Source organism: Lissotriton helveticus, chromosome 9 (genome assembly GCF_964261635.1).
Source record: "Lissotriton helveticus chromosome 9, aLisHel1.1, whole genome shotgun sequence".
In the NCBI taxonomy this organism is placed as follows: Eukaryota; Metazoa; Chordata; class Amphibia; order Caudata; family Salamandridae; genus Lissotriton; species Lissotriton helveticus.
Genome location: NC_136070.1, coordinates 284,260,785 through 284,277,549, shown reverse-complemented (window position 1 = coordinate 284,277,549; position 16,765 = coordinate 284,260,785). Strand labels below are relative to the sequence as shown.

The 16,765-nt window shown below is 46.9% G+C and overlaps 1 protein-coding gene across 1 annotated transcript in view; it reads right to left on the bottom strand.

Annotated features, from left to right (window-relative positions):
* The window catches only part of TSHR (thyroid stimulating hormone receptor), a 384,579-nt gene that overhangs the window by 138,328 nt on the left and 229,486 nt on the right, over positions 1 to 16,765 (bottom strand). The window contains exons 5-6 of the mRNA XM_078662049.1: positions 13,632 to 13,709; positions 10,006 to 10,074 (exon numbers count right to left, since the gene is read on the bottom strand). Of these exons, the coding sequence (XP_078518175.1) occupies positions 10,006 to 10,074; positions 13,632 to 13,709 (147 nt within the window). The remainder of the gene's footprint in view (positions 1 to 10,005; positions 10,075 to 13,631; positions 13,710 to 16,765) is intronic.

Here is a 16,765-nt window from a genome sequence, read left to right as displayed (position 1 = left end):
ACTTAGGGTGGGGAGGTAGCCAACGTTTTGTTGGCACAGGGGCATCCTCGTGTTGGTGTGCATCATCAAGGGAGCTAGCCAATGACTAGGTCATCTCCCCAGGGCACACTGCCAAATGTCTATGCATTTCATTATCCCGTGAAGGTAGTAAGGAGGTTACAACTTCGGGCTAAAAGCTCATCCCAACAACATCCCAATAATGTGCAGAATTATAATAGGAACATAATCCCTGGGATTAATTTGCGACATAATCCGCAGGCAATGGGGGGAATTGTGCCAGTAGTCCATAGTGGGGAGTGAGGGTGGGCAATGCAATTTGCATAGAGTGAGCCTTGGGAAGGAACTCTATTTCTAGGCACAAGGAGGTACCTGGTTGGTAAGGTGACTATGGCTGAAGGGTATTGGACGGCAGTTCTTCCTGGGGAGTGGAGCCGCTGGGAGATGGATCACAACACAGGCATCCACACACGCGGTGTTTGATGGGGATTTATAGAGGTTCTGGCGAAGTGGCCTATGGCTGTCATCAGTCCGGACTCCGCTTCTGGGGCATCTGTCTGGCGACAGAGGGGGCTGACCTGCTGGTGGTCCCGGACGTCACCAGGCTGGCGACTGAGGGGTCGGGCCTGCTGGTGGTTCCAGACTTCCTGGACATACCAAAGGGGCTCGGGAGAGGATATTTTGGGTTGCGCTAAAGGTTTTCAGGCACCCTGTTGGGCAAAATGGCCATTGGAGGTCCTGAGGGGCTAGTCCCCTTGGGGATGGAGGTGGATGTCTTAAGTGAACACAGGAGCTAGTGTAATTGGGCCTACCCAGCTCGGTGGACGTGAGAGAGGCTTTGGGACAAGGTGCCAATTCCTGAGGTTAGTTGCCAAGATGTATTTATATTAAGCATTGCTTGGGCCTGGAAAATTATCACAAGGCGGTAAGAGGGTTCGTGATTACTCCGCCGCTCAATTACCAATGGTCTGAAGGGAAGTTTCATATTCGGTCGGTGGTGATAACGCAGGCATTATAAGTTGAGGGGGTCCAGGTTAAGGACGTGGACAAGTTGGTGGGAAAAGTGATACAGGCGATCAGTAAGGGAAAGGCAGAGGGACCAACACTTCCTCCTCTGCCCCAGTAGTCCAGGGGGTACCAATTTGGTTGCACTAAGGTGGATTCTAACCTTCCCCAGGCCTTGGTGCTTCTCGATCTGTCCGCTGCCTTTGACACGGTGGACCATTCCATCCTTCTCGACCGTGTCAGGGCAGCAGGCATCCAGGGCACCGCCTTCTCCTTGCTCTCCTCATTCCTCCAGGGCAGGACGCAGGCCGTCCGTCTCCCTGGTTTTTCTGCCCCCCCCCCCGGCCCGTGCCCTGTGGGGTCCCCAAAGGTTCCTCCCTCTCCCCCCTTCTTTTTAATCTTTATATTTATCCCCTCATCATTTCCCTGCTTAACATGGAAGTCTCTGTGTATAACTACGCTGACGACCTTCAGCTTGTTTTTGATCTCCCCCCTGCCCCTGATTCTCGCCTTAAATTCCAATCTGTACTTATTTTTATTTCTGATTGTATGAATCAAAATCATCTCAAGCTAAACCCGGACAAAACGGAGCTGGTCCTGACTGGGGGTGCCACCAGTCTTTGGACTCCTGCCGTCTGGCCTTCCATCTTCGCCCCCCCCCGGTCCCTTCGGTGACATTCAAAACCCTGGGCATTAAAATCAGTCAGGACCTCTCCATGCGTCCCCAGGTCAGCTATGTTGTATCATCCTGCTTCCTTTCCCTCAGGATAATCCGTAAAATTTCCCGTTTTTTCTCCACCGATGCCCTTAAAATAATTGTTTTGGCCAGGATTCTCTCACGGTTGGACTACGGGAACTGCCTGTACGTGGGCATTCCTGCCTACGAACTCCGGCGCCTTCAGATCATTCAGAACCAGGCCCCCCGCCTTATCCATCGGCTTCCCAGGTCCAACCACATCACCCCCCTCCTCAAATCCCTTCATTGGCTTTCCATCCTGCAGAGAACTCTCTTCAAGATGGGATGCCTAGTTTTTATGGCCCGGGCCCGCACCGCCCCCGTCTTCATTAACTCCTTGATTGCCCACTATCACCCTTGTCGCAACCTTCGTTCCTCCAGCCAGGCCCTCCTCAGCGTCCCCCACTTCCGTAAATCCAGAACCGGTGGCACTAGATTTTCCATTCTTGCCCCCCGTTTCTGGAACAGTCTCCCACCTACCATCAGATCCATCACTGACTACCTGCATTTCCGTAAGGCGCTAAAAACCCATCTGTATACCCAAGCCTATACAAACCTGTAATTCCCTGGCCACCTTTTTCCATCTGACACTCTCAACCTCCCAGCGCCAGGAAACCGCTTGGTCACAGAGCGCTTTACAAATACTTTCAACATCAACATCAACACTAGCATTCAGGCACCCTTACAGGCGGAAAGTTAATGGAGGGCCTGGGGTAGTAATTCCCTTTGGGATACAGTCGGTGGAAATGCTGCTGGTCACGGGTTCCTGGCAGGAGGACATGGATTCCTTCATGGAATACAGGAGATAGTGTGAATTAGGGCCTTCTCAACTCGATGGCCACTGAGAGTGGGCAGGTAATTTATCACAGGACTGCTCAGATAATAAAAGGGAGCGGTGGCATCAGGAGGGAGGGCATATGTGGTAGAAGGGCAGTAGCTTGTTGCAAAGACAATACTAGGGGCCATTGGGGCGCACAATTTAGTGCAGGGGGGGGAGGGTGAGTGCGCCAGGGAGCTTCTCTCCCTGTGGCATTTCAGCGACTGGATGGCCCCAGGAGGGATAGGATCCATGTGTGCAGAGGGTAGGTGGAAGGGGGGACTGACCTGCTGGTGGTCCTGGACTCTTCTGCCCTAACCCACAATGTATGGACTGAGTTGAACCGTGGGGAGGCTGCCTGAGTGCAGTACCCCAGTGGGCGGGTCAGTGTGCCATGTGGGTCCTGGTTTTCAAGTAGTGTAACGGTTCGCTGTAGTGCGTTGGTGCATGCTGGCACAATGTGCGCAGTGGAATGGGGGCTTGGTGGGCTGAGAGGGCCAAGTTCAAGTGTATGGCCTAGTTCAAGAGTAATGTGGTGCATGCTTTCTTTACTGCCTTAGACAGGTCAAGGCCACTAAAGTGTACGGCAAAGTTCGAGTGTAATGTCGTGCCAAATTGCCTTGTATCCTTCGTCATGTTGATGCCGCTAAAAATGATGCTGTAATAATTTGATATTTCTAAAAAGGACATGTTACTATCGTGTTGGCCACTGGCAAATTACCTGGTTTGTGAATAAAAGGTTACGCCATGAACAGCACACTCTGATTCTGAGAGTTCTTGGGCCATTGGGAGGAGTGAATGTCACGTTGTGAGCATACTATGACAGGCGCCCCCCGAGCCTAGGGAAGGGGCGCCCTTAGTCGCGCCGCAGGACTGAGCTCCCTACAGGGCCGAAAAGGGGGCTGGATGAGGTGACGTCTGCGGGAGGCGCTGGAAGGATACGTAAGCTCCTGCTACAGGATCTTCAGCCTCTTTGTCCCTTTGGACCTCCGGCAAGCTGAAGGGGCGCATCGTCGACCACCCACCCACCCACCCGGCAAGAGAACGAGGGCGGAGCACTGACAGTTAAAATAAAAAGACATGCACAATAATGATGGCATTTCAGCGACTGGATGGCCCCAGGAGGGATAGGATCCACGTGTGCAGAGGGTAGGTGGAAGGGGGGACTGACCAGCTGGTGGTCCTGGGCTCTTCTGCCCTAACCCACAACATATGGACTGAGTTGAACCATGGTGAGGCTGCCTGAGTGCAGGACCCCGGTGGGCGGGCCAGTGTGCCATGCCGGCCCTGGTTTTCAAGTAGTGCAATGGTTTGCTGTAGCGCATTGGTGCCTGCTGGAACAATGTGCGCAGCGGAGTGGGGGCTTGGTGGGCCGAGAGGGCCAAGTTCAAGTGTATGGCCTAGTTCAAGAGTAATGTGGTGCATACTTTCTTTACTGCCTTAGACAGGTCAAGGCTACTAAAGTGTACGGCCAAGTTCATGTGTAATGTCGTGCCAAATTGCCTTGTATCCTTCGTCATGTTGATGCCGCTAAAAATGATGCTGTAATAATTTTACAACCAAAAAGGACATGTTACTATCGTGTTGATCACTGGCGAATTACCTGGTTTGTGAATAAAAGGCTATGCCATGAACAGCACACTCTGATTCTGAGAGTTCTTGGGCCATTGGGAGGAGTGAATGTCACGTGCGCGTACTATAGACATTGAACCTATGCAACAAGCACAGCATGGTAGATATCTATTACTGAATGTCTCGGTAACTTCCTTTCTGTCAACCATAAGATTGCTAAATTAACCACAGTAAAAATAACATTTGCGGCTCACAATACTCGTGGGTGGGAGAGGGCGGGGGGTGTCGCGCAGGGGGTTGATTAGTTGTAGTTACGGGGGGGGAGTGAAATAAAAATAAAAAGCAACCTTACCTGACCGGGTCCAGCACCGTCTCTGCTCCTGGGTGAGGTTCCTGATCCTGAACAGAAACAGGCATTCTCCCTCCCCTGAGCCAATCACAATGCTGCAATGGCAGCGTTGTGATTGGCGCTGAGTCCCGGCCAGCGCCCAGCCGGGCACCTGTTGGGAGGCCATTTTCTCTATGTAGATTGCATGCAACCTACATAGAGAAAATGTAGAGTGCGCATGACTGCTTTGGTCGGCCCCAGGGCCGACCAAACAGTCAGGGTACTCCAAGTGGTGCAGGCCAGTCCTCCCGCCCGCCCCCAACCAAGCATATCCTCCCGCACACCCCCAACCAGGCATACTGCTGCCTTCTGCTTTCTCGCAGCGCGAGAAGCAGAAAATAAAATGGTATTTAAAATACCATTTTATTTTCAGCTATTCGCACTGCGAGAAAGCAGTGGGGCGTCACTCCTCCACCCTAATGGAGGAGCTGCCCCTGAAAAAAAATTTTAGTCAACCACTGTGCGTGCTACACTTTTGAGAAGCACGCATGTAGAGGGAAGAGTTGCATGGTTAGGGAAGAACATGGAACAAGAGTGTGACTGCATATAACATAACATAACATGGGTATTTGTAAAGCGCACATTCACTACTACAGGTACCTTGGCTCTGAATAACAGATGTTTGTTGTTTCCCAACTCACTGTTACTCATTTTATCACCATCAGATGGATGAAAGGCTGAGTGAACCTGCTGGCATTTGAACCTGTGACCATGCAGTCAAACACAGGCCCCTGCATTTGATGCATTAGTCCACTGAGCCACCAGACCATATCTAGATCAATGTGCAGAATATGCCTGGAAACATGTCTCGTCAATGAAAATTGAGAAGGAATGCAGAGCGCAGTCCTAAATTCTGGTCTAGCATGATTGGAGATTTCTGCCCACAAAAGAAAGTTGAGGGATTCCTCTCACTATCTCAGCACAAACCCTTCCGTCTTCTTTCCTCTGTTCTCTCTCCTTTCTGTCTTGCCTTCCACATCCTTCTGGTCCCCCTTTTTAGGTCTGTCTTGTCAGCACTACTGTCTCAATCACCTAATGTTATCAATGCTTTAAAAATACATAGAATGTGCTTTGCCGCCTCCAATGGGATTCTTTCTTTCTCACCTCATTAGCTGTTGATGTATACTGTACCCCTTTTAACACCTTCGCTGCGGCGGCTATTCCGCCGCAGCGCTAAGGGGGCGGGGGGCCGCGCGGCGCGCCCATGCTGGTGACGGAACCGCTCCGTCACCAGCCTCGGTTGAGCTGTGCTCATGACGGAGCGGTTCCGTCATGGCCCCGCCCGCTCAATAGAAGGCGCCGCACAGGCGCGAAATCAGCGCCGCGTAGGCGCGTCGAGCGGGCCATGACGGAACCGCTCCGTCATCAGCACAGCGCTACCGCGGCTGATGACGGAGCGGTTCTGTCATCAGCGCGGAAGGAGTTAAATATCGTCTCTCTCCCCCTCCCCTCTCCCACCTCCTCCCTCCTCCCTCCTCCCTCCTCTCTCCTCTCTCTCTCGCTCTCTCTCCTCTCTCTCGCTCTCTCTCTCTCTCGCTCTCAATCTATCTCTCTCTCTCTCTCTCTCTCTCTCTCTCTCTCTCTCATGCCATGCTGCAGAAAATATAATGCTATTGACTAAAAACTGAAAAAAGCAGGCAAAACAAACACCATTCTATAGAGCAGGAACTCATCTGGCCAGGATCCAAAGTACAACTGCTGTAAAATAGTAGATAATTGGATTTGCAGATGGCAAGCAACATCACACTTTGTATTTGTTGTGCATTTGTAAAATGACGTTTGCCATACGTGCACTCCCTTCCCTCTAGAAATATATCAATCGTTGTATCCATTTGTAAATCCTAGGCCCTCTTCTGGCTATTTGTGTTGGTGCTCCAAATCAGCTGCCTACAATGTCCTTAATGTAACATAACCCTTGAGTAATAAATAGATTAATAGAACAAAAAACAAGAAAAACCTTTAGGGAAAGGATGCTATTTAAATCAGAAAAGCTGATGTCCAGGTAAGAAAGATGATCGATGGATTTAAAGAGTCAAGGAAGGACATAGGAACAAGAGATCGAGACAAATGCATAAAGTAAGTGGTTAAAAAGAGTGATGATAGAAAAGGGGGTGATTGATCGCAATCATGAATCAGAGAAAATAAGGAATGCTGTACAGTGGAGAGGTGTGTAGGAGACAGGCAGGTTAGGAAAAGGAAATGATCTGGGCTTACATATTGCAGGAATGATTTGGTTGAGGCAAACTTGGGGTGGAATGCAAATTCAGAATGAACCGAGTGAGTGTTTATGAGGTTGTGATGAAGACATTTGGAGATTCAGGGTAGAACGGGAATTATCACGTGGGATTTAACAAAGTTGTTAATTTTTAGCTTCATCTGTTTTGTTACTCACCTTCACCCATATGGAATATCGCCATTTTCTTCTGCGGGAGATCAGGATCATTCCCTGGCAGATAGTAGGTTTGCAATGTCCTCATTGACAGCAGAGGTTTGCTCCGGCTGAAGCCCAAGTCTCCAGTGCTGCAGCCTTTTGGTGAACACCCTTTTATACTCGGAATATGTCACAATGTAGAACTCATCCCATCATCATGACATAACAAACAGCGTAGGACAATCCATGTATTCACTGGTCAAAGGGGGTGGAGATAGACCCAGTGGAAATATTTTGTGCCCGATATAGTTCTGTATGCCACAAAATATAAAGTTGATTTTGCCCCAAAAGAAATTCTCCACACACTGAAAGATGGCTATAACTTAGTGGTAGCTTTCCCCCGCTTAGCACCCAATGTTAGCATGTCCCCTGAGCACCTTGACATCACAGTGCTGCAGCTGTGACATCATCATGTTTCCATGTCAAGGACTCCATCTTTGATGCTGATGGAAAGCGAGATAAGCTTTTCAGCGAATCCTGAAAGAATGTAATCTTTTCTCCTTTCCTTTGAAATAAAATTCATGTAAATAATAAAAATTAAACTCCATCGATTTCCTCCACTAAAGTACTAAAAGAAACCTCATATTAGCCTCTTTTACAATGTATTTTAGTATTCTTTTTTTCAAACCTTCAAACTCCATGTATTACTGTTGTAAATAGAAGCCTGGAGCCTGGTATCATTTATGTTGTTTTATTCAAGATAGTCAAGTCTTCAAGATGTTAATAATAAGATATAGAGAAGACCCACCAGGAGTGACCTGCTTGTCACTCAGCCTGCCTGGTTCCAACTGCCAGTTGTCACCAGGCCAAGCCCCAAACACTCCATGATGTCACCAAAGGTTCTATTGGTGACATCATGTGAATGACAGTAAAATCCCACAGGCAGAAAAGAGACAGGCTAAATACAACAATTACTTGTTAGGTTAAACAATAGCAAGCATATGAAGTTTTCTTAATTCATGCTATACCTCTGAATCCCTTCACCAGGGCGTCACAGGTCTATCTTTGCTTGCTTGGTCTCTGCTTTGAGGGCGCCCTATCAGCATCCATTTTCAACTACATGCCAAACAACTTCCAACAAATCTTTAAAACTCACCAGGTGGCATGAGCAAATGTACTTTTTGCATGGTATAGATTATTGTAATTGAACGGTTAAAAAATGCCTGACCATTAATTATTCATAAAGGAAAGTTTATAAGTTACAATTAATAAATTATTAATAAACTCAGGTAGTAAAATACACGCTCCAGCAAATTGCATCACTCCTTCATTTAACAAATTCCTTGTTAGCCTGAGGATCATTCCTGATGTCAATGTCGAAAATGGCAAGGGAAGTTTTGGTTGAGGCTTGAACTTTGTTGTTTTTAGAAGAAATCAGATATACTGTGCTATTGGAGTGGTCTGCCTGGCAGCCTGGAAAAGATGCTGTCCTTCCTACAAACTGTCCAATGTCGAGCTGTAATCGGTAACTACCCGGGGTGGGTCCTTGTCCTCCTATTTAGAACATGCAACTTAATTAGAGCGTCAAGCAAGGCGACACAAGGACAACACTAAGGCTTCCGTAATATTTAAAAGTCATACCAGGGGCAATCTGCTCTCTCCCTTTCGTGCAAAGACGCGTAGCAATTTTGCTTACAGCCCTGTGTTGCATGAAAGATTAGTAAGGAAGCCCCTAAAGGCCTTTGTAAGCAACTTATTTGCAGGTTTACCAAATACACTGGGATCAACCAATTATATCTACAAAAGGTAAATGATTGCCTAGGCATGGACAATGAATACTCCCATTTCTAGCCTGACTCAGTTTGAGTAAATGTTGACTAGTGAAAACTGCCGTAGGGAGTTCCATCATCCAGTGCATTTAAATGGACATCTTTCAACAAGTGACATCCGGCGAGTTAGTTTACAGGGAGCACTGTACAAAAAAATCTAATTTTACTCATTTATAAAAGCAATCGCTCAGTCTTGAATTCAGCTATTCAGCTGTTAGGTCGTGCTTTGCTTTTGACATGTATTTCGTATCCTATCTTGGTTTTTAATATGCATATTCTTGTGCATTTTGGGCCGTTACCGATCGGTAAATAGGTGATTGGCATGTAGGGGGCTTTATTTTACCAAATCGGTAAAATTACCGATTCGGTAATTTTACCGATTCGGTAAAATAAAAAATCGGTAAATTTACCGAATCTGAGCCACCCATATGTAGGTGGGACTCTTCAGAGTCCCAGGAGCCTTACCAAATCAGTATTTTACCATCAAATAAATTTGATGGTGAAATACTGATTCCGGTGTGCATGCACATGTGTGCATGCACACCTATGCCATGTGACAGGCAGACCTGCCCTTAGGGCATGTATGCCTGCCACATGGCACCCAAGCCTGTTTTGGGGGTGCCAGAGGGTGTCAAAGTGACACCCCCTGCACCCTTGTGGAAATCGGTATTTACCGATTCGGTAAATACCGAATCGGTAATGCCCATTCATTCCTATGGGCTTCATAGCCCATAGGAATGAATGGGCATTACCGATTCGGTATTTACCGAATCGGTAAATACCGAAATCATCCGATTCGGTATTCCAGCACATCTGGAATACCTACATGTCGACCCCATAGATTTACCGATTTTTAATTACCGAATCGGTAAAATTCGGTAATTTAAAATCGGTAAATCTATTTCACCTACATCTGGCCCTAGATTTCCTATAATTCCAAAGTTCTGTCAACAGTCTTTGGGCCTAATTCACAAAGGTAAACCTACACTTTTGTGTAAGTTTACAATTGTTTACTATTCACAAAGGTATTTTACGAGTAGTATCTTTACAACTGCAGAGTCCCTGCACTTAAAAATAACTGTCCCATCTTTCTTATTTGCAGAGACTCGCCTGTCATAAAGATACTGCTTGAAAAACACTTTTGTAAATAGCAAACATTCGAAAACGTAAACAATAGTGTAAGCTTACCTTTGTGAATCAATACTAAAATTGTAAAAGGAAACTTTCTTAAAATGCAAATGGATAGTATCACATTTAGATATAAGCAATTCTACAAAGGTTAATACTCACAATGCATCCAGTTTGGAACCATTAAAAGCGCGGCCTTGAACCCGGATCAAACCATTGTTGTAAAGTTTCCTGCAATACATAAAAGCAAAATGAGCATAGGTTACCACTTTGACTGGGCAGTCCATATATGTTTGGTGGCATCTGTGGGCTGCTCAAACTCCTAGTGAGGTTTACTATCAGAATATCAATCTTTTATTAGCGACCTGCTAAAATATTGCGGTAAAAATATCGACTACCAGCATATCGAGACGGTAGGTATATCTAGGTTAGTATGGGTATGCCATATGAAATGCCACATGTAGGTAGGTACCTTGATGGTGTTTATATCTTAAAGGCACATTTATGCAGCATTAATAATACCAGATGTATACTCAACTATGTATAAGCTTACCTTCGATATTCTTTTGGTAAATATTTTTGTCACAATACTTTGGCAAGTGGATATTGTGACTTCAACATTCTGGCCAACAAACCCCCAGGTATGGACCATCCATGGAGGGCCAGCTGAACGAGAGAGCAATTACAAAGGTCTTCTAAGCAGAGAGAGGAGTATTTTAAACCTTTTCCAGTGTAGAAAAATAATGAACAAGTGCAACTACACTAATGTACATGTATACCATGAATATGTATGAAAGCGGAAATGCCTCAGTGTGTGAGCAAATAGTGATTCACACATTTTTTCCAGGAGTGCTTCTGAAAACCGACGGTTGCTACATCATTTTGGAAATTTTGTGAATGAAAAAAAAACACAGATCTTTTCTAAACATAGGAGGAAACCCACTAAAGATGATTTGCATGCTTTTATGAATCAGGACCTGTATATGGCAGCAATGGCAGAACCAAAACCCCCACATCTGCCTTGTGGACATCAGGTCCACCGTCTTCTCCCCCAACACCCATGAAGAAGTCCAAGGATTGACAATGGAGGTATTGGATTTAGGGCCTTATTTATGAAGGTTTGCGACACTTTTACACCACCATTGCATCACTCTTTGTGACACGGCAGCGGCGTAAATAATGCGCCACTTTGCATCATTTTCACAAAGTGACGCATATAAGCACATGTGTCACTTTGTAAAATGCCTGCTATACCTGATGTAGGAATAATGTATGCAGGGTGGGAGTTCCCACATGAAAAAGCCTTGTAGAAGTGGCATAGTGAAATCTATCATATTTCACTGTGCCTCTTCTAGGATGCTACTGCGTCACAACCTTACACCTGCCTCACAGCAGGCGTAAGGGTGACGCAGTGCAATGGGAATAAGCCTCCCCAGCATTGCTGAAGTTGCGTCATGCTTACGACACAACTCCAGCAATGCATGGGTTTTGCGGCAACAGATGCGTTAGGATTCTTAGAGTATCTGTCATTCCTTGCAACATGGTGAGCAACACAATAAATACGGCAAACCATAGTGTTGCATGGAAGACGCACTGAAAATTATTGCATCAGTGATTTCACATAGCAATGCAGCACTTTTCATAAATGAGGCCCTTAGTGTCACACTTCTGTCTGTAGTGCACAGGATGATGCATAAAACAGTCCCCTTGCCTTTGTCCTAGGCACCACTGCTACAGATTTACTATATATTAATGTGGGCATTCATGCGATGCAAACCAGAACTTGAACAACACAAAGTGTGTCAAATGGCAGTGCCAATCAACTTTCTGCTGTTTTTTTGCACCAAAAGTTGATGTGAGAGCATCGCCAAAAGTCTTTGCATTGTGTAGCACCAAACCCTTGCTAATGCATTCAAAGGGGTGTAACGTGGTGGGAACAGTGCAACCAACCATAGAATTCCAAGAAAAGCCAAATCTACTAAAGCAGCATGAGCAGGGTCGGACTGGCCATAGCAGGCATCGGGCATGTCCCTGGTAGGCCGCTAGGGTGGGGGCGGTTTTGGGCCCCTGGGGGGCTATTTTTGTTACCAGAGTCGGCAATATCGGCCCCTGTAACAAAATCAGCCAAAAACGGCCCTCGCGAACTGCTCAGCTGCACTCCCCAGGGGCCGGTTTCTGTTGTTCCCAGTCCGGCCCTAAGCATGAGCTGCATTTGTTTGCGATGCTAGAAGCTGCAAACAAGGGCCAGGTGGCATATCGCATATTTATCATAGTGCCTTTATCCTATGAGCAAAGACGCCCACAGGCCACACTGACACAGTTAATTGGCCCTGTGCCTGAGAACGACAACAGGTGCAGTGCCACATTATTCTCCAGCGCTTGAGGGACAAGGCCAGCAACATAAAGGTATGCCGGTCTCAACTCCTGTAGCGCAGTCGCAGCAGCTACCCATCCCTCACACAGCGCCAAGATTCCACCAAAATCGTGCCCCGGTTCTAGTGTAATTTCTGTTGGGAGCCTTGAGCTCGATCTTATACACAGGTTGCCAGGACCCCAATAGCCAGCCGCGGCTTCTTCGCTATTGTGGAGGAGCGTCCCCACCCTCCCGCCAGCTGTCTAAAAATGGCAGGAAAGGAAAGATAAAATGATAATAACTATGTTTGATTTTTTCTTTCCAGCCAAATTTTTGGGGGTGGTGCCATGGGGGATGACAGGAGGAATGGTGGGCACTGTTGTCAGTGCATATGACAGTTTGGCCAGCCGGCTCATGCAGGCCAAACCATCATGCGCACTGAAGCTCGCTACAACCCAGCTGCGTTGTTGGGTTGGAGAGAGCAGGCACAGGCTCCCATTATCCCTGGGAGCGCAAATCCTCGGTGCTCAGGCCAATCCTGACTCTGTTCTCAAGAAATGAAAGAAGCATCAGGATTGGACGAAGTGGAGTCTGGCAGCCTGTGCCTGCAAGAAGAGGAGCAGAAGATTGCAGCTCGGCCGGCTGCCGGTGAGTTTTATTATTTTTTTAATTTAATTTCGTCTCCCCCCCAGCCCCTTTTCCCTGCCACTCTTCCACAGCACCAGTTGCTACTGCCAATAGCTGGTTATGTTATGTTCATTTATATAGGGATAAAGTCCCAATCTGTAACCAGGCGGGTGTCCCGAATGCAGGGGTGGCTCCTTCACTAGGTCGGAGGACGTCGCCCCACTGCTTTCTTGCCATTTTATGTTTCGTTGCGGGTGGGCGGGGCTGCTCTGCAAGCAGGGTAGGAGTTGTTTGCCCACTACTGAGGGTGCAATGAATGATTGGTCGGTCCTCTGGGGCCACACAAATCAGTCATGTGCACTCTGCCATTTCTCCACGCAGGCTTCAATGCAGCCTGCATGGAGAACATGCCCTCCTTGTAAGACCCAGGCCAGGCGGCATCCCCACCAAACACAATGCTGCCTTTGCAGTATTGTGATTGGCTTAGGGGAGGGAGGGAGGGAGGCTGCCTGATTCCTGTTCCTGCCGGAGGCAGGAGAGCAGGAACTGAGAAGACGCAGGACCTGGCCGGCGGACAGTTACGTTTTTATTTATTTATTTATTATTAAATTAAATCCCTGCATGACCCTGCACCACCCAACCACAATTAATGCCAGCCGCCACTGCCCGAATGTGCATAGATGCAAGTCTGAAAAGCTCATCTTGTCAAACAGATACATTGATCCCTCAAAAGCAAAAGCTGAGGCCCTCACAATAATTGAGTTCAAACTGGCCATGTTAAGCTGTGAGACCCAGACCCAGTACTTACAGCGTGAGAGATTCATTGCACAGACCACGGAATGCACTGGCCGGGACGGAAGTGATGTAAGGGTTATCAGCAATTTCCCTGTGAAATTAAAAGGAGAACCTTAGAACCATAACTACAGCAGTACCTTGTAGCGCAGGTGCTCGGTTGGCATGTAGACGGTTAACACTATAAATACAAACATTGCAGCGATGTTCATGTAGGACCCTCCCCTTCACTTACCTCCTACCCTGACCTCATTCACACAAGCAAACAAACGAAGCCAGGCCTTGGAGTACACATTGCAAAGCTCTGCACCAGCATGATGTTGAGGAGAAGAATTTGATGGCAGGTAAGGCCCGCCCTGTCTAGAGGGTTAGCCTATATCCTGTGCGGTCTCAGACTCAGGATTTATCTTTGCTTATTTCCATACTTAGCATGATTCATTGTCTGTTTCCTTACTAGAGCTCCAACAAAAACAAATGGGAAAAGCAATGGCCTGAAACAGTTTGCAGAGCAGAGGAGTGTGAGTGATGTCTAGAATAAGATTCATACTGAAAGCGTACCCTTCGAACACAAATTCCTATGCCTAGACAAATTCTGAAACATTCCACACAATGTATATCTGCTGTCCAGCGCAGCACACGTGCAATTTGTGGAATACTTGGAGAAATAAAAACATATCTCCTTGCAGGCATTCGTTTTTGATACAAAGACTGGTCTGTCTAACTTGGGGGCATATTATCAAGGAACTGCGTTAAAAATTATCGCCGGTTTAGCGGCAGAAAAAATTCCGCTAAAGCTGCGATAATGAGCTTGATAATAAGCCCTTGAGAATTCCAATAGAAGTCCATGTTCTGATGTGAACATGGGCTTCTATAGGAATTCTCCAGGGCATATTATCAAGCCCATTATCGCCGCTTTAGCTGCAGTTTTCTGCTGCTAAACCGGCGATAATGTTAACGCCGTCCTTGATAATATGCCCCTTAGTGCTTGAGCAAATCTGGAAATAACACCCTAGTAGCACTACATTGGCACAAAAAAACACAATGCATAACAAAGTGCTATTTACCCTTGCCTACTTCCTTATTTAGAATGACTCTTTGCCTGCTTCTTTTTTAAGTTTACAAAAAACTGTCTGAAACCAATGGTCTAATACAGGAGTTTAATAAACTGTGTGGACTTTCATAGTTCTAAATTAGGATCAAGGGACAGGTTTATTATATTTTCTGCACGATGCCGTAAAGCAACCAAAGTTGCTGCACGGCATTGCACAAGAGGGAGACAGAAGCTCATATTTACTACGAATGGGCTGCTGTTATTTCCTGTGCTTGCATACTATTACAACTTCTTAGCACCACACAAAATATTTGCAACAGAGGTGTGTCTAGCACGGGATTTGCATTGAAAGCATACCATTTCAGAACAAAATCCTATGCCAAGACAATTTCAGAAACATTCCACAGATGGCAAGTGTGCTGTGCAGAGCAGCACACATGCATTGCGTGGCATGTGCCTTGTTTGTGCCAGCTTTTGACAGAAATTCTGGTCTGGCTATCTTAGTAGATCAGGCTTTGCCTCAAAACTATGGGTGCTCGCGCAGGTCTGCAATGTGGTGCAAGCAGCACAAAGTGCCATTAGTTCAGCGAAAAGAGCACCTTTACAGTGCAAAACACCTACTGTGCTATCAAGTAAATACCCTTGCAAGACTTTGCAATGCTTTGCGTTACATTAATCTTTTGTCTTTAAGTATTGCAAAGCTTAACTAGTGCAAATATTTGAAATGACTCTACCAAAACAAAGACTTCAAAGCCATATACAATGCAGGTACTAAGTGCTAGATTACGAGTTTGGAGGTCCATAGGACTGCTAATCCTGCGGTGGTGCAGCGTTCACCATTGTACTGGCAGTCCGACCGCCGAATTACAACTTCAGCGGTCGAACTGCCATGGGACTGCCACAACCACCAGGGATACGCGCGGTGGTCTGGAGAGGCAAAATGCTTGGCGGTACCAGCGTGGCACCGTCAAGCATTTTACGACTTTTCCCACTGCCATGAAAATGCTGGCAGTTGGGAAAGAAAGGTGTCCCCTGTGCATGCAAGTGCCTGCAGGGGGTCACAGATCATGCCCCCTGTCTGCATGCACCCCAGATCCGTGCTGTGCAGGAACTGCCTTTGGCGCTCCCACTGCAGCACATTGTTCATAGGCACTGGCGTGGGACTGCCGAAGAACCTCCCACCAGACACAAGAAAACTCTTAATCTGGCAGACGATCTTCACATAGCTTTGGCGGTGTGGGAGTGAGCGGTGGAGTGGCGGCCCCGCTCCCACACCACCACAGTCATAATCAGGCAATAAGGCAGATGTGTAAAGGCCAGGCATTTGGACATGTGTTTCAAAACCAGATGCTAAAACAGGGGGTTAAAATATATAAAATATGGTTTTAAAAGGCAGGCAGTGATGTAGTGGTTCAAACACAAGGTACTAAAGCCAAGAGTTTAAACCTATTCTATCTCGTTGACCTTATCTCTTTGTTGCTTGTTTACATCAACTTTCTCTCTCCTTCCATATTTTGATGCGCTTCAGCAATTAGCAGTGGCATTAAGTGGGCGTGAGATGCAATAATTCATATCCAGTAGCCTAGCTGAGACACTTAGACACCTCCCGCAGAGATACAGGAACCCTGCAGGGAACGAGTTCGAGTCCACGCTAATTCAGGCCTCCCTCTCTCTGATGGCGGGGAATTAATTCTCATTAAATCTTCCTTAACATGTCACAATGCTGCTGACAATGAGACACATCCAGAGTGCTCAGCACATTCAGTTAACTTTGCTGCAAAGGGGTGGTGAAGGCTCTTGTTTTCCTTCCCAGACAGTCAGCATTAAATGGTTCTCACTAATACCTTTTGTCCGAATCGAGCGTCCTGCTGGGAGTGGTTGCCGGTCAACCGATCACAGCTGGACCCTTGTGTGAGAAGTTGGCCTGATGTGCAGTGCTCACTATTCTAGTGATCACTATATATCAGTCCAAACAACCCTTATTGATGATTGGTTGTAAGTCAACCTTATAGACCAGCTATCCTAGTAGCATGGATACGAGCAGTCTAAGGCTAAGACTCTAGAGGGCGTGTTAAGCCAGCTGTTTTACCATCACATTA